The sequence below is a fragment of the Penicillium nucicola genome, assembly GCF_028828085.1.
Source record: "Penicillium nucicola strain IBT 29836 chromosome Unknown utg000005l, whole genome shotgun sequence".
NCBI lineage: Eukaryota > Fungi > Ascomycota > Eurotiomycetes > Eurotiales > Aspergillaceae > Penicillium > Penicillium nucicola.
In genome coordinates this window covers 2,082,991-2,100,596 of record NW_026643129.1, presented here as the reverse complement: position 1 = coordinate 2,100,596, position 17,606 = coordinate 2,082,991, and the positions used below count along the sequence as shown (strand labels likewise).

The window sequence follows — 17,606 nt, the reverse complement described above, 5'->3', positions numbered from 1 at the left end:
ACAATAATACTCCGTAAACGCATTCTATAGTAAGTACTTGGCCGCAAAGTTTCCGATTTATGGGGGCGGTGTGATTAATCATGCGCTAGATATCCCTTGCATAGCTCGGCGTCTGCAAGAAGAAGCAGGTGTACGAGGGGTATACAGTATAGTACAGTACAGTACAGTACAGTACAACAATATTGCACTCAACTGCATGTTGCAGCAAAACAAATATATACGAGTCATATTTCTGTTTTATAAATCAATCACATCACGGCAGATCTCTGCATGTCTCCATAAGAAGCTTAAAGAGCAGATACGGAGCTCTATCCAGTCGCCGATTATCGGCCAGCAGAGATCCGTCGCTCATATTTACTGATCATAGACCAGAAGTGTCTAGTGTTTCAATAAATCCCATGAAATCCAAATTGCATGCCAAAACGACTGCTCAAGAATACGCAAATTTCAGCATCAAGGCAGATCACGCCAATATGCACGGTAGTATTACAGAAATCGGGTCCAACGAGCAGTCGATGTCGGTGTCCATGGACGAGACTGCGGCAGGATCCTTCTGCAAAGATAGTAACCGTTGTTCTCACCACGACTCACCTTCTTCGGCTGACTATTCGAATTCCTTTCCACCGATCGCAGTGGTGGGCATGGCGATGAGGTTGCCTGGCGATGTAAGGACAAGCAAAGACTTCTGGGAGTTTGTCATCAACAAGAAGGACGCACATGGTCGGGTTCCTAAGAACAGGTACGAGGCCGAGTCTTTCGACCATGCATGGAACGGAAGCAAAAACCCCAAACATGGCTACTTCCTCACCGAAGACCCTGCTTGCTTTGATGCCAAGTTCTTTGACAGCAACACGTACGAGGCATCGCATATGGATCCTCAACAGAGACTTCTGTTGGAGGTTGTGTGGGAATGCCTGGAAAATGCAGGAGAGGTGGACTGGGAAGGCAAAGACATAGGGTGCTATGTTGGGGTCTTTGGAGAGGATTGGCTCGGACTTTCTCACAAAGACCCTGCGCACACTGATAGGTCCCATGCCATAAGCACGGGGAGCTTTGCGCTCTCGAACATGGTCTCATACAAGTATGACTTTCGTGGCCCCAGGTGAGTAATCCTACACAATGTCACATCTGGTTACTGGTTTAATGAAATTTGAAGCATGACGATTCAGACTGGATGCTCATCTTCTTTGGTCGGTCTTCATGAAGCATGTCAGTCTCTGGCCACAAAAACCTGCTCTTCTGCCATCGTCGGGGGCACCAATCTGATTCTGACACCCACAATGACGGCAACCATGTCTGGCAATCTTGTTTTATCACCAAGTGGCATCTGCAAGACATTTGACGCGGAGGCTGATGGGTACGGACGAGGAGAAGCTGTGAATGCTATATATCTGAAACGTCTTGACGATGCGCTTCGCTCCAACGACCCAATTCGAGCAGTTATTCGATCTACCTCTGTGAACTGTGACGGTAAAACATCGAATATCACAAACCCTTCAACACAGGCCCAGGCAAAGCTCATCCGAGCGGCGTATAAGAGGGCTGGGATAGAGGACCCCTCGCTGACTGCATTTGTTGAATGTCATGGTACCGGTACAGTGGCTGGAGATGCCGCCGAATGTTCAGCAATCGAAAATGTCGTTGGAGCAAGAGGAACCGTCATTGGCGCAGTCAAACCCAATTTTGGCCATTCAGAGGGTGCATCCGGCATCACGAGTGTGATCAAGGCAGTTTTGTCCCTGGAACACGGAACAATTCCCCCGAATGCCCATTTCAAAACTCCAAATCCCAGTTTGGCCCAGGGAAGATTGACAGTACCTTGTGAACCTATGGATTGGCCAGCAGATCGTCAAAAAAGGGTCGGGGTCAACGGGTTCGGCATTGGTGGCACTAACGCGCACATCATTTTGGATTCTGCAGATGAACATTGTCCAAAAACTCCAGTTCAAACGACTCCTCGGTCTAATGGCCCATTCGTTCTCGTTCTATCAGCAAAGGATGCAACAAGCCTGCAGGCCCGGATCAAGCAGATGGTGGATTACGTCCAGATGAATCCCCATGTACTTCCCGACCTCGCATTTACCCTTTCAACCCGGCGCCGACATTTGCCTCATCGCGCATTTGTTCTATATAACGAAGGAGAGCAACTTCAGTCTTCCGACTTTGTGACAGCCCAATCTACCTTGTCGCCCCGCTTGTCCTTTGCTTTTACTGGCCAAGGAGGTCAGTGGATTGGTATGGGCAAAAGCTTGATGGAGACATATGAGTCCTTCCGTGCGGATATAGAAGGCCTAGGTCTGGCTTTAAGATCAATTGAAAGCCCGCCGGCATGGTCACTTGAAGGTCAGAGAGAATGAAGACCATTTAACGCGTATCTCGCTGATTATTTTCGAACAGAAGAGCTCAGTCGTCTGGAAGGATCTCGGATCAACGAAGTGGAGTTCTGCCAACCTCTGACTACAGCTGTGCAAATAGGACTGGTCAATCTGCTTGCCAGGTTCGGTGTCTGTCCAACTGATGTGATTGGTCATTCGAGTGGTGAGATAGGGGCAGCCTACGCTGCGGGCGCTATCACTGCCGATTCAGCTATTATCATTGCATACTACCGGGGGAAGCTCGCAAAATCCCAAATGAACCTGGGTGAAATGGCAAGCATTGGTCTTTCAAGTGAGGATGTGGCCCCTTATCTCATTGAAGGTGTTTCTATTGCTTGTCAAAACAGCTCTCAGAATGTCACGATATCAGGGGATAAGCAGAGCATAGACGAGGTGGTCAAGACGATCAAGGCACGTCTCCCCGACGTATTCTGCAAAAGACTTCGCTTGAACATCGCATATCATTCACGTAAGTCTGGACATTTCCATCAATACCGCACTTTTAACACTCACGCAGATCACATGAAACCTGTTGGCCTTCCTTACGAAACTGCTATCTCGAACTATGTCGACAGTAACCACCACATGTTACCGATGTTCTCGAGTGTCAATGGAAACAGAATTACAGATGCCGCGGATCTCACCGCGAAATACTGGAGGCAAAATCTTGAAAGTCCTGTTTTGTTTGCTGATGCGATGAACAACCTCCTAGACAGCGGAAATGCAGAGACAAACCACATCATCCTCGAAATAGGGCCTCATTCTGTTCTTTCCTCTCCCATAAAGCAAATCTTACAAGCCCGACACCAACGGTCAAGCACTTTGTATGTGCCAACTCTCATTCGGTATAACCAGGATTGCAAACGGCAGCTCTTGTCTGCTACAGGGATCGTGCACATCCACGGCCTTGACCCTGACCTCTTGGCAATTACAGGCCCAGGACGGCCCTTAACTGACATTCCCCCGTATCCATGGAATCGTGAAGCAAAATACTGGAGCGAAAGTCGTGCTGCGAGAGACTGGAGACTTATTCAGGAACCTTACCACGAGCTATTGGGTCTGCGATGTGCCGAAGCTACAGATTTCGATCCTTCGTGGCGAAGCTTCCTCTGTTTGGAAAATGTGCCCTGGTTGTCGGATCACGTCATTCAAGACCAGATCGTATTTCCTGGAGCAGGTTATATTGCCATGGCAGGTGAGGCAGTCAGACAAATATACCCGGACAAGGTTGGATACTCTATCAAAAGGGTCCTATTCCTGTCTCCATTACTCCTGGAGGAACATGGCTCTGTGGAGGTTGTGACATCTCTGAGACCACACAAGTTCAACGATATAACCGATTCAAATTGGTTTAATTTCACCATCTCGTCTCATGATGGTACTAAATGGGTCAAAAACTCCACTGGTCAAGTGTGCGCCGGCACAGAAGAGCTTCTTTCAGCTCCCAAGTTGAACCACTATGCCCGTAATGTTTCCCCAAGTCAATGGTACCAGACCCTGTCTGCAATGGGAGTATACTACGGAGAAAAATTCAAAGGTCTCCAAAACATCACTGCTGATCCATCTGCAACCAAAGCTGCCGCCGAGGTAGTAGATAGAATGGAATGCCAGACTAGCCGTTACGCTGTTCACCCAACCATGATTGATCAGTGCCTTCAGGCAATGAGCGTTGCGGCGGCCAAAGGTTTATCACGGCATGTCACAACAGGGGCCATTCCAGCATCCATAGCATCGCTATATGTTGGCAAAGGAAATATGCCCATGAAAATCAATGTGGATGTTTCGCAAAGTACGACAATCAGTCTCGTTGGCAATGCAACCGCCGTTGTTGACGATGAAATTACTCTTCTCATCAGGAGTGCCTCGTTCCATTCTTTCGGAACAGTCGATGAGGCGGTCACCCGACGGATTCCATTGAGTGCGCAAATCCAGTGGATGCCAGATATTGATTTTGTGGACCCTCAATCGTTGGTTCCACCTGTGACTGTGTCGATGGAGGCGCTGCAACCACTTAGGCTCACTGCCCAGCTCACGCTGTTATACATCCTTGAAACTGTCGATTTACTCAGAGACGTGCAACCTACAACAACCCATATGGCAAAATGGAAGACTGGAATAATGAAACAGGCTAATGAGGCCTGGAGTGGACATGTGAAGATGTTCCCAGACTCGGGGAACTGGCGATCCCTCTCCCAAGTTGACAGACAGGCCCTCATGGCTACTATCAAATCTCAGTTGGAAGAGCAAGATGGTGACTCTACAATTGGGGCCATTTGCATGGAGCAGATCTATAATCACTGTCAGGAGTTAATGACTGGCGTCTCCTCCCTGGATCTTCTGATGAGTGACAACCTGATCAGCCGCTATTATGACTTTGGTAATAAATATGCCGACTGGAGCAGGTTCCTTCGCCTCCTGTGTCACTCCAACCCGCGGCTACGTATCCTTGAGGTTGGGGCCGGTACGGGAAGTGCTACCAGTAAAGTGCTGAAATCATTGCACATCTGCGATGTACCAATGTACAGCCAGTATGTTTTCACGGACATATCAAATGGGTTCCTGGGTCCTGCCCGAGATAAATTTGGACAGTATAAAGGCCTAGACTTCAAAGTACTCGACATCGCTCGTGATCCAGTGGAGCAAGGCTATTCCCCTCATACATTTGACCTTGTAATCGCATCCAATGTGGGTTCTGACCTCCCTAGACGTCCATTATCACGAAATGTGGCACCTAAATCGTTTCACCTAGGTTCTGCACGCCACACCACTATTGAAGAAAACCCTCCAGAATATTCGCAAACTGTTGACATCAAGTGGCCACCTCTTGCTGCATGAGTTAAGTTCAGGCAAGCTCATTTCCTATATTCTTTTGAAGCAATCGCTGATGAGACAATTAGAAACACGTAACGTCGATTATATTATGGTATGTCAGACGGAAAACTGTCATTCAAAACGCCCAGCTGACATTACCAGGGAACACTCCCTGGTTGGTGGGTAGGAGAAGAGGATGGAAGAGTAGACAGGCCTTATATCAGTCCCGAGAGATGGAGCCTGGAGCTCCAAGCTGCTGGATTCACTGGAGCAGACGCGTTCTGCTATGACTTGGAGCCTCCACTTCAGGTAAATACCACCATATTGTCGCAAGTCGCTGCCAATACTCTCAGTCCCTTGAATCAACGCCTTACTATCGTGACAAGTGATAGAGATGATGATTGGGTTCTGGGATTTTCTACAGAGCTAACGCGATTGGGGCATGAGATCGAATACAAGAGTTTGGAGGAACTACCAACTGGTTGTGAGTATGTAATTTTCCTCATGGATGTACACGAGCCATTTCTCTACAACATGTCGCCTGAGGATTTTGACCTACTGCGGACCTATCTATCACACGCTAGTCAGTGCAAACTGGTTTGGGTAACCAAAGCAGCTCAAATTTCCTGTGATGATCCGAGATATAGTCTGGTTCCTGGCTTTGTGCGGACTCTCAGAGCGGAAATGATGCTTGAGCTCTCCATGATTGAAGTCGACTCATTCGGCATCCATGTGGTAAGGGCGCTGGGAGATATTCTTGGGAAAGTCTTCTGCGAGAAGGAAGAATCCCAAGATCTCGAAACTGAATTCGTCTTGCATGATGGGACAATCTATACCAGCCGCTGCTGTTGGGGACTACAACCGGAAAGTAACTCGTCGCTCTCATCAAAGAAGCTTACTATTGGAACACCTGGTGTTATTGATACCCTGCGATGGACCGAAGCTGTGGACGCACCGTTGCAACCCCACGATATTGAGGCTAAGGTCTGCTATATCGGGATGAATTTTCGTGTACGGCACATGATCGATCAATGATGAAACTACGCGCTGGTAGCTTACTTTTTGATAGGACATTATGGTGGCCATGGGATTTTTCGGTCAGTCGAATGAAATGGGAATCGAAGGAACAGGTATTGTTCAACGAGTCGGCTCCAGCGTTCGAAATATTTCGATTGGTGATAGGGTGCTTCTGCTCGACATCGGCATTCTTGGCACTCATGCAGTCGTACATGAGCAACGGTGCGCGCCATTACCTGAGGAACTCTCACTGGAGGATGCAGCAACAATGCCAACTGTCTTCCTCACGGCCATCTATTCCTTGATTGATGTAGCTCAAATCAGGAAGGACCAGGTCAGTACCAATCTGCTCCAGACCAATGGTTCCTTTAACTCATCTTCCTAGTCTGTGTTGATACATTCTGCGTGTGGTGGAGTGGGCCTCGCAGCTATTCAGGTCTGCCGGCTAATCGGGGTCAAGAAGGTAGGAGGCTGCACTATGGAGCTGATGAGCAACAGAGCTGACTGTATAGATTTTTGCGACCGTGGGGAATGATGATAAAAAGCAATATCTTGTCCAAGAATGCGGACTGCCCGCAAGCCAAATATTCAACTCCAGAAACAAGAGCTTTTTGCCTTCTTTGATGCAGGTGACAAATGGACGTGGAGTCGACATCGTTCTAAATTCACTTTCGGAAGAACTCTTGCATGCCTCCTGGGAATGTGTTGCTCCCTTTGGAAAGATGATTGAGCTTGGAAAGCGAGACTTCTTGACAAACGGCACGCTCGACATGAGGCCGTTCCTTAACAACCGAGCATTCTTCGGTGTCGATTTACTAGAACTTGGTGATGCTGATGTGGGTATACTGAACAGGTAAATCTATCACCTTTTGACTCGATGACCACTTTGCTGATTTCGATTCAGATTAATGTATCAGACGCTGTCATGGTATAAAGAAGGCAAAATACAGCCCATCCGTCCTACCTCAGTGTTCGAAGCTTCCCGCATCATTGATGCGTTTCGATATATGCAAACTGGTACGCACAAAGGAAAGGTGCTCATCAAGATGCCTGATGACCCTGCCCAGCTACCAGGGGACGCAAGTTGGGAACCGACTTTGTTCTCTCATGATGCTGCTTTCTTGTTAATAGGCGGACTAGGTGGCCTGGGCCGTGCCGTATCTATCTGGATGGTAGAAAACGGAGCACGTTGCTTAGTCTATCTTTCTCGGTCTGCTGGCTCAAGCAATTCTGATCAAAAGTTTATTCATGAGCTGGAACTGATGGGATGTGCAGTCGAAGTGTGCCAAGGTGACGTTGCAAATATCGACGATGTCAAACGTGCAGTTTCACTCTGCCCAAAACCCTTGAAAGGAGTGCTCCACATGGCAATGGCATTAAATGTATGTGTTGTTCGTTCTGTGTTTTTCTTTCTCCTGCGCTTTTCTCTTTCTCTCCTCCAGGGTTACATTGATAATATATCTTCAAGCTGATTCGTGGGATTTTCTAGGACTACCCCTTCCCTCGCATGAGCTTTGAACAGTGGCAGGCATCACTGGCCCCCAAAGTCCGTGGCGCATGGAACTTGCATCTTTCGGTTTCGAACGAGAGTTTGGACTTTTTCGTCATGTTTAGTTCCATCGTCGGGATCTGTGGAAATGTCAGTCAAGCAAACTATGCAGCGGCCAATACATTCCTTGACGGGTTGACGCTGCATCGTCGTCAGCATGGGCTTCCTGCATCTTCCCTTGCTGTCGTCGCTGTGGAGGATGTCGGCTTTGTCAGTCAAGACCAAAAGATGCTAAATCATTTGAAATCTGGTGGCCTTCGGATTATAAGTGAAGCCGAATTAGTGAAAGGCCTGCGACTGTGCATCGAAGAATCTCGAGTGATTAGTCTCGAAGAATCGAAGACGCTTCGCTCTGTCCCCCACATCCTCGGACTGGGCCACACGCGACCACTCTCTGATTCTTCTGTGCGGCCGTATTGGTATCGCGATGCTCGATTCCGCTCTTACACTAATCTAGAATCGATTGGTATGCAGCAGACTGACACGGCGACTGGGAGCAAGTTGAAGAAGTTCATGGTCGATGTGGAGAAGGACCCATCCATCCTCCTTCAAAAAGAAACGGCGACAGTTATCACTCGGGAACTTATTTCTCTGATGACACAGCATACGGCTGAGCCTCGTGATGCTGGAGACGAAGACCTTCTTAATATTGTTATCGACTCCCTCATGATGATTGAGATCAGGAACTGGACCCGACGCAATATAAGCATTGAGGTGAGTTTGGCCGATGTATCTAAAGCACACACGGTGGGGGGTTTAGCTGGCTTGGTCATTGAGCGTCTGAAGATGAAATTCAACGTCGCCCAAGCCGCGGTGGATGATCTTGCTGCAGAGAGCGCGGCATAGTTGCTCGAGGGGATGCATTGTGTCTCTTTGTTTCTCGACTTTTCTAGCATTTGGTGGATCTGTTTGCTACTTGTTCGCGTCGTTGACAAACGCTCCCCGGGCTGTGATAAAGCGAATGAACGTATAAAGGAATAGCTAATTTTGTTTTCTCTTCAACTATTCCCGACTCTGGGCGCCCTCGTAAAAGCGGCGGCAGCTGAGATAGAAATACCCACCCATTAGAGGAGATAATAAGCTATTGAAATGGGATATGCTCGATGGCAGTCTGGTCAAAACAGACGGGTCGACAAATGGTGGCAAGAAAACCCAACAAGAAGTTAGGTTAGGGAGCTCTAGGCAAATGACGCCTATCAAGGATAATCAAATGCTATATCAAGGAGCATAATAGTCATAAATCATGAATCAGGAAATGAGTGGCATTGTTGTATATTTCTATCATTCTCTGCAGTCGTAGATTGCCCATATCCTTTCCTCGAGGACATCACTGCCTGAGGCAGTAATCATACAAATCTCGTGATTTCCCCACTACACTATCTTTTTCTTTACTGTCACCTAGGTAGTCCCTGTCGGTGTTAGTTCCGCTACTGTACGCTTTGCCGTCATCCTGCGAGACCGCGTAAGATCTGACCCTATCACCTCGAGCGATTCTATTGTGGACATCACATTTAACCGTCATAGACAACGTCGCCATGCGTATAGTGATTGAGGCCCTGTTACTAGCCCTGTCTTCTATCTTCTTGATTGCCCTTGTAATCTTCGCGAAGAGATTATAGGAGAATAGCATCTCTCAATTTTACTATAATTGCTTTGAAATCGTTGAGAGCATGATAGTTCTCTCCTTAGTGCCTCCCGAAGGGCTTGGATTCGTACAAAGTCGTTCGGAAGTAGGTTCAACTTGGTTGCGATGTGGGTATGTATACTTTCACTGACGAAGGACGAAACCCCTTAATCACCATCCTGAAAATTAAGGCGACAAAATAGAAAATAGACAAAGAAAGATAAGAATATATGGTGAGGCGCACTCCTTGGGTAATTCTGCATTGAATCATGTGACACTTCATACTATCATGAAAAGATAATGAAAATGACCCTTGATACAGATTCATGTCATTACAGAATACAAAAGCCCTGATCTTTGATTTTCGAATGAAACCAAATAGCCTCGTTTTCATGATATTTGGTATAATAGTGGTATATAATCATGTCAAAAATCTAATAGTAAAAATACATATAGTGAAGGATACAAATCCTCATTCAGCAGAATCCTCATCTGCCACAGAACTCATTATTCTTTCGTCTTCGGGTTGACCAAGTGCTTGATCTTCTGAACAAGCTCTTGAGTGCCGTAAGGCTTATGAATGATGTCATCCATGCCAGCGCTCATCATTTCCTCTTGTTGTGCCTCTCTCGCATTGGCCGTCACGCCCAAAACGGGCACATGCCCCCCAGTCTCTTCTTCAATTTCCCGAATGGCTTTCGTTGCTGCGTTACCATCCATAATAGGCATCTGCTGATCCATGAGAATACAGTCAAATGAAGTATTTCGACTCATTTCCAGAGCCTGTTGACCATTGCATGCTTCGGTGATAGCGAATCCGCGCGCACCCAGCTTGCGCGAGATAATTCTTCGATTGATGAAGTTGTCCTCGACAAGAAGAACTCGCTCACCAGAACCTCCATTTTCCAAATCCAGACTGACTGGCGACTTGTCATGCTCGCGATTAAGCTGACCATCGGATACCTCCCGCGCAATGCGTTGTGTGTGTGACGTTCGCTTGTCGTCAGGTGCACCCACTTCGACTTCTGCAACATTGGCGACGGGGGGATTTTCAGGAATATCAGGTTCATCCGTGGATTCGTTGACTCCGTTCATTTCATTCCCGAGCATTTGAATATCAGAAGATAGTTGGTCGAGCGCAAAAGCGTTAGAAGTGTCGTGGCCTTCATCGGGGGCGTGGGGTGTCCGACGCGCCTTGAAAAAGAAGCCGAAAGTACTTCCTCGTGCTTCTCTCGAACTCACGCCGATCTCGCCTCCGTGTAGATGGCAGAGCTGCCGGCAAACATTGAGGCCGAGACCGGAGCCACCGTAGATACTTTCAGTTCTGGGGGTGGCCTGATTGAACCGCTCAAACAGTCGTTTTTGAGCTTGGTCACTGATGCCAATACCGGAATCTTTAACGGCAACCATGATATATACAGATTCGCCGCCTCCCCATTCGGATGTGTTCGTTGCGTCTTTGCGGAGCCCTGCTTCTCCCGAATCAAAGAAAACGATGTTTGGAGGATAAGAAGAAGGACGCTCGATGGAAGCTCCCATTGACACTCGTAGCAATCGCTCATTTCCGGATCTGGCGGTAAACTTGATGGCATTTGAAAGGATGTTGATGAGCACTTGACCCATGCGGTCAAGGTCTGCCATGACCCAATCAATGCCGCAGTTGCCATACGAGACGTCGACTTCGTATTCGAATTTAATCCGCTGTTTTCGAAGCTCGGGTCGAAACATGGAGAGCGGAGTGGTTAGGTGTCGTTTCGGTTGAACCTTGTGGGGGTTTAAAGAAAGCATGGAGGCGTCGAGTTTGGAAAAGGTGAGAACATCATTCACGATCTTCTTTTGATGCGTGATGCAGAGACTGATAGTCTCGACCGCTTCAGTGATGGTAGGTAGTGAAATATCTTCCCGCTTGGTATTATAAATCGCTTCCTGGATGTCTTCTGTACAATGGAGTATAGCGGAGAGGGGATTCCGAATTTCGTGACTGATTATATCAATGAACCGTTCTTGTTGCTTCTTCCGATCTTGTGCCTCCCTTGCAGCCTGCCTTTGCATCAGCTCTGCCTTCTTCTCCGGTGTGATATCCGCGATGGTACAGATGAAGAGTGTATCTCCACGGCGACCGAAGCACTTGACGTCTTCCTTGTTCAACGGTTCTAATGTCATGACACACCACATCGACTCCGGGTTATGGCTATGATATTCGATCCGCAGGGGTTGTTTAGATGATGCACCTTCCTGAAATTCAGCAGTCACCCTTTCATAGTCGTCCGAGTGGACCGATTTCAGCCAGCATTCGGAGAAGTTCGCGCTCGCGCATGGTACCAGCCTTCGAAATCGGCGGTTGATAGAGATCAGTTCATATCGATAGTTGAGAATGGCGACACCGTTTGGAAGGATGTCGGCCAGCTGTTGGGCTGTGACGTTAGGAGCGAAATTGAGCGTCATTGACTTTCTCGACGACTCGGGATCGTGCGTCTTGCAGGGATGAAGGAGAAGGTCGCTGTCAGTCTTTGGATGGCCTAGTATGTAATGTCCTCACCAATCCAGGGTGATTCTCATTGCAGATCGATCGACAATTGCTGGATATTGGACAGGTTCGATTGGAGATTCTCAACCCGAACCACGCACTAGGGAAGTATGGGCTTCGAATTAAATTAGACCACAGTTTAATATCAAAAAAGGGACGAAGTTTGCAGAGTAGTTTAGGGTGATCGCGGGGATATAGTATTGTCGCTTGACTCCCCTCCGATTTTGTCTTGTACGTCATTATTGTGGAGTTGAAGACTTCGATGGACTTCCAATTGCACTGCTGGATGAAGTAGCCCATGCCTCGCCATTGGCCGGAAGATTGGTCCACACCTGATCGTTCAGGCACAAGTCATGACGTCACTGTATCACGGGCGCTGTTTTGGTGGTTTGCTCTGTTTGCTCTGTTTGTCTCAGTTCCCCCTGAACACCCGAGGCCATTCGGCTATCAGCTGGAGTTATCACCAACTACTTAGGGTACACTTGAGTTGACACTACGGACTCTTGAGCTTCGAGCTTCCCTTGTCTGTCACTCCGGCGTCGGAGATATGCGAGCCCAACTTAAGAATTTACGTACCCCTTGGGCATTCCGGCATGAGACCCATCTAGGCCTAGGTGAATGTGTATCCCACGAGCATGTCTCAAAGGGCCCGAAGAACATTCTGAGAGAAGGACACCGAGGGAGCAGTGCGCCCACGTCACTACTTGAACAGGCGACCAACCCGACGTTGTTGGGTATGGGTTCATGGACGACACTCACGTTATAGAATTCGATTATGTCTTTCCGTGGCGGGTATTGTTTTCACGCTGGAGCATCTAATTTGGCCAAGGCATATGCGGGGAAGCAACTTGTGGGCGAGACGGATGAACGCGAGGGCCTTGTCATGGTGATCTTCAAATGGGAATTTGCAATCTCCACTCGTGGGTGGAGTATGAGGTCGACCAGAGGTGGGGTGTGAATGTATGACCCTGAAACCGAGCTACAAGATTCCAATCATATAGCTCAAGGACGAGCACACTCAGTGTGTGATATGATTGCCGCCAGGAAGGGGGTCAAAAGTCGACGGTGTCACTAAGTACGGGCTATTTGTTACCCACGCTATTGGACTAGATTTTGGGCAGTGGGACACTAAGCTGCATGATAAGCAGAGCTCAACACAACACAGCCCAAACTAAGACTTCTTAACCTGAAACTGCCAAAGTCCAAATTTGTAGCTCATGAACCACGGTCGTGGATAAGGTGAAGTGAGGGATTTGATAAAGCGACAAGGTCCTTGTCCCTCTAGAACAATTGTACTGTTGTCGCTGATCACAGGTTCCCATGACTTGCGAGGTAAGCGCTGGAATGAGGAAATGACCGAGACTGCAGTGCAGTTGCACTTCATGCATACGCTTATGCAAGGTGATAAGACAAGGAAGAGCATCACAAATCAATATCGGCGAATCGTGCTCAGGGCAAGGTTCAGACCACGGATGTACGCATCGTGAGCGAGAATCTTAGATGCGGTGAGTATTCGATAGTGTTCTTAGACCTACGAATGGAACATCATAGACCCATTTCAATATTCTCGCGCAATCTAGCATCTGCTTAGATCTCGTAATCATTGCTGATCCCCACAGCAGTTCCGGATCATATATTCTGAGCTTTAGATTGGATGGCGATCTGCACGTTAGCAAAATCCAATATTAGTTTCCTCAAAGATAGAGCTGAGTGAAGATTCTTTATATCAGTTGGGAGGTATTACTCATTTGGCTTTGGCCAGGAACTCGGACATTATAGAAAGCTACGGTATGCACAGCTAGTGGGGGTATAAGCCGTCGGCCCACCTTGATACAACATCTGAGAGGGCTGTGCGTAAACTGTTAAAAGCACAATCGGGGAGACGTTGATTGCCTCGAAACTTTGAGAGTGGAACAGACTATGCTCCACTTATGTAGGAGAATAAAAGATCTAGAAGTTTGCCAGGGCCGACACGTCGGGGATGAGCTGTCGAGGCGGGAAGAAAAATCTAGCGTGGCAAATCCCGTCAAATCTTTCCTAGCATACCAAATCTTGGTTTCAAATATTTGGAGCTATTATTTTCGGCATGAAACCTACCAACAAAAGAAAAGATTTCATGACTTACCTAGTATCAGCATGGAACCTTGGAAGATTGGGTGTAATTGCTAAGAATCGGTGATTGAGCCCTACCACCGGGATCCCGGACCACAAAAAGTTCGGCCCGACAACATAACGCTCGGGTGCCGCAAACTAAGTTTTTTAGCCCTACAAGACCCTGTTGATAGGATTTTGGATGATATAATTTCATCATCGACGCTTAGCCCGGTCTCTATGTCAAAAGACTTCGTTTGAACGTACTGAATGCGTTATCAACATAAGTTTCTTTAGTCCAATCCGCAGTTCTATCTTGCATGTGGGAAAGATGGCTACCCAGTGGATTGCATTACCCACTCCTCGTGGGTCGTCGTCTTCTCAAAATGGTAACCCGAGTATCTTGCTCCAGTTTAAGGTGTTTCTCAAAAGGGTAATCCGAGCAACTTCCATCCACTTTTTAAATTGGAGCGATTGAAGATTTTGATTTTTTCGACTATAGGAAATCGTATATTAGTAGGAGAGTAGATGCCAATGCTACCCAGAATATCCGTTTTCATCTCATTTAGTTTTCACATCCATAATGGGCATTGTTGGCTATTTCAGTCGACCGCGTGGCCATCAGGCACAAAATGGTGATGGCTCTATCACTCCTAGTGAGCCGAAAATAATTGAGCCTACAATTATCTTCAGCCCTGAGTCGTCGGGCACTGCTACACCTGCACACATGCTTCCCTCTCCTGCTGGCAGCGAAGACCCTCTCATCTTTGAAAATATTCCCAACCAATTTGGCCGTCTCAGTTCTTGGAGAGGATGCTTGATCTTGCTTGTCACTTCAGGATCTCAGTTCCTAGACAACGTTTTCATGACAAGTGCCAATATTGCGTTGTCATCAATTCAGCAAGACTTTAAAGTCTCCAGCACCGACTTGCAATGGATGATCTCTGCCTACACTTTGACATTCGGTGGCTTCCTCTTGCTTGCCGGTGCTTTGTCTGATCGGTATGCTATCTGAATATATCCCTCCCCTCCCCCACTAGGTTCTTTTGTTTACTAACTTTTTCAGCTACGGTCGAAAGAAAATCCTTTGTCTAGGCCTTGCGTGGCTCTCCATATGGACACTGGCCATTGGATTCGGTCAGACCTTTATTCAATTAACAGTCTTCCGTGGTGTTCAAGGAATTGGAGCGGCACTTACTGTTCCATCCGCCATTGGAATTATCAGCTCTTACTTCAGCGGTGTCGACCGTACCCGTGCCCTATCAATCTACGGAGCATCCGGCACTTTGGGATTCTGCACTGGTCTGATCTTTGGTGGATTTCTGACTTCTTCCTTGGGCTGGCGATACATTTTCTACCTCATTGTTATTATCACTGGCTCGTTGGGAATTCTTGGTTTCATTGTCTTACCATGCGATGTTCCATCCGAAAAGAAACATGAGCGAATGGACTATATTGGCGCAGTGATGTCCACCGCTGGCTTGATCCTGCTCCAATTCGTCCTTTCCAGTGGTGGTACCTACGGCTGGGATCAGCCATTCATCATTGTGCTTCTGATCGTCGCTGTGGGTCTTCTCGTCGGATTCACTATCCTCGAGAAGTATATCAGCAATCCTATCATGCCACTCGCCTTGTGGAAGATTCGCAATTTCGCTGGTCTCTGGGTTATTGGCTTCAGTAAGTAAAACGAGCCATTAAGAGTTTTGTTTGAACAGTGCTGACCGTCACTAGCTGGCTATGGTACATACCAGAATGTCATCTACTACATTGTCCTGATTGCACAGGAAGTTGACAAGCTTAACGCTGGCGACACTGCCCTTCGCTTTTTGCCAATGGGAGCGATCGGATTTATTGTCTCTCTCGGCACCGGCAAGCTTCTGGAATACATGAATGGAAAGCACCTCCTCATCGCTGGTCTGGTTCTAGCAGTGGTCGCTCCCATCTCAAGTGCTTTGACTTCGAGCACCACGACAAACTTGTATGAATAGTCCCCTTGCTAAATAACTGCATTATGCTGACTGTCACAGCTGGCTCAACGTGCTCCCCACGTCTCTGATCAGTATCTCGTCCGTCTCATTCATTTTCGTGACGACCAGCACTGTCGTGCTTACAAGTGTGCCTGTCGAAGTGAAAAGCTTGGCTGGTGGAATGGTGAGTCTCAATTCCTTGAGACGCATAGGAAGTATTTACTTATCATATGAAACAGCTCAATACTGCATTCCAAATCGGCTCCGGTGTAGCGCTGGCTATCTCAGCTGCTGTCACCGATGCAGTTGACATCCAGAAGGGACACAGTCTCGCAGAACAGTATGCCACTGGCCTTTGGTGCTCTGTCGGACTTGCTGGCTTTGGACTTATCATTGGGATGATCTCCGTTCGACAGAAGGGTATTGGTCCAAAAGATAGACTTGGGGCTGGCCCGGTCGCTATCTGATTTGGTCATGGTTATGAGACTGTCCAAATCATATCCGTAGATGATAGATGACAGATGGTACATTATTGTTCCTAGATGCCCATCTACAGGAGAATTTATGGTTTCAGCGTTCAATATGAAGAAAAAAGCGAGTGCGGCATTACTTTAATTTTATACATCTTTCTTTTTATTTGAAATTCCAACGGTCACGTAGCCCCCCTTCAGCCAATACACGAACCTCCTAATGCTCCGTTCCGCCCATAGTCACCGGATCACCTGGTAAGTGATACCAAGGGTGTGCTTACAATGTATCGGCACGTCGTGTATATCTTTGACAATAGCAACACAAACACATGCTTAGTTTTCAGTATCAGGACTATTCATTTGATTAGAGCTTGCTGAGAGATATCGTCATATCTCCAGAGAGCCACATATTTCCCTCTTCCTCGTGTACCATTAATTTGCTCCTACTCCTATGATGCTGAAAGGTAGCATCGCGGACAATTGATTTGGTTCAAAATAAAATGCTCATAATTACGATATTTGCTTCAGCATAGTCCAGGACACATCGATAGAAGAGTAAGAGTACTTGAACAGATGTAGGTAGCTTTATAGCTTTCCGATCATACTTGAGATATACGTACGTAAGCCGGGCGTCTTAAGCATCCTTGCTTTTTGATCCAATGGTTAAATATCCACTTTCAAGAATCATTACTCACAAATATCTCCATCATCTTTGTATGACCATTCAACCCCAGAGACAATGCCTATACCAATCAAAAGTGAATCCAATCTGCTCAGGCTCGCCTAAGGAAAGCAAGTGAAGAAGTCCACTTCTCTCCAGGTGCTGACAGAATTCCTTCTTTTTCGAGAAAGAAAACTCATCTTACATGTATTCTAGATTCAAATCACAATTGTCATCACTATCCTTCATTCTGTTTTCTTTAATTTCCATCGCATCGGATCTTTCGTTCAAAAGGTGTTCTTCTCGTATACGCGACTAAGTCTAAGACCGCGACAAATTTGATATGCCAAAGCTTGTCGATAATATTGTCAATCAGGGGGTTATTATCCAATTTCGGAAGCTTCATATTTTGTAGTACATAAATCTACGAGCTTAGGACTATGTTCGTAAAGATCTTCCATAAAACAGCGATCTTTACAAACCTCAAAGTCGTAATTTATCAAATAGTATAAGT

General features: G+C 47.1%; 4 protein-coding genes across 4 annotated transcripts; 3 read left to right on the top strand and 1 right to left on the bottom strand.

Moving 5' to 3' along the window:
- Nucleotides 1-398: 398 nt before the first annotated feature.
- Nucleotides 399-1,106, top strand: N7511_005854 (beta-ketoacyl [acyl carrier protein] synthase domain-containing protein; the record flags this gene model as incomplete). Its single annotated transcript, XM_057128231.1, has 1 exon — nt 399-1,106. One exon carries the CDS (start codon nt 399-401, stop codon nt 1,104-1,106), a length of 708 nt encoding a protein of 235 aa, XP_056984748.1.
- A 174-nt stretch (nt 1,107-1,280) lies between these two features.
- N7511_005853 (polyketide synthase) lies at nt 1,281-8,598 on the top strand (the record flags this gene model as incomplete). The annotated part of the gene is made up of 9 exons (XM_057128230.1): nt 1,281-2,343; nt 2,398-5,060; nt 5,125-5,298; nt 5,349-6,170; nt 6,256-6,537; nt 6,589-6,666; nt 6,716-7,056; nt 7,108-7,585; nt 7,693-8,598. 9 exons carry the CDS (start codon nt 1,281-1,283, stop codon nt 8,596-8,598), a joined length of 6,807 nt encoding a protein of 2,268 aa, XP_056984747.1.
- Nucleotides 8,599-9,883: 1,285 nt separating this feature from the next.
- N7511_005852 (hybrid sensor histidine kinase/response regulator) lies at nt 9,884-11,821 on the bottom strand (the record flags this gene model as incomplete). The annotated part of the gene is made up of 1 exon (XM_057128229.1): nt 9,884-11,821. The coding sequence occupies one exon, from the start codon at nt 11,819-11,821 to the stop codon at nt 9,884-9,886; it is 1,938 nt and encodes a 645-aa protein (XP_056984746.1).
- Nucleotides 11,822-14,577: 2,756 nt separating this feature from the next.
- N7511_005851 (uncharacterized protein) lies at nt 14,578-16,428 on the top strand (the record flags this gene model as incomplete). The annotated part of the gene is made up of 5 exons (XM_057128228.1): nt 14,578-14,996; nt 15,061-15,671; nt 15,726-15,972; nt 16,022-16,145; nt 16,201-16,428. 5 exons carry the CDS (start codon nt 14,578-14,580, stop codon nt 16,426-16,428), a joined length of 1,629 nt encoding a protein of 542 aa, XP_056984745.1.
- Nucleotides 16,429-17,606: the final 1,178 nt, after the last annotated feature.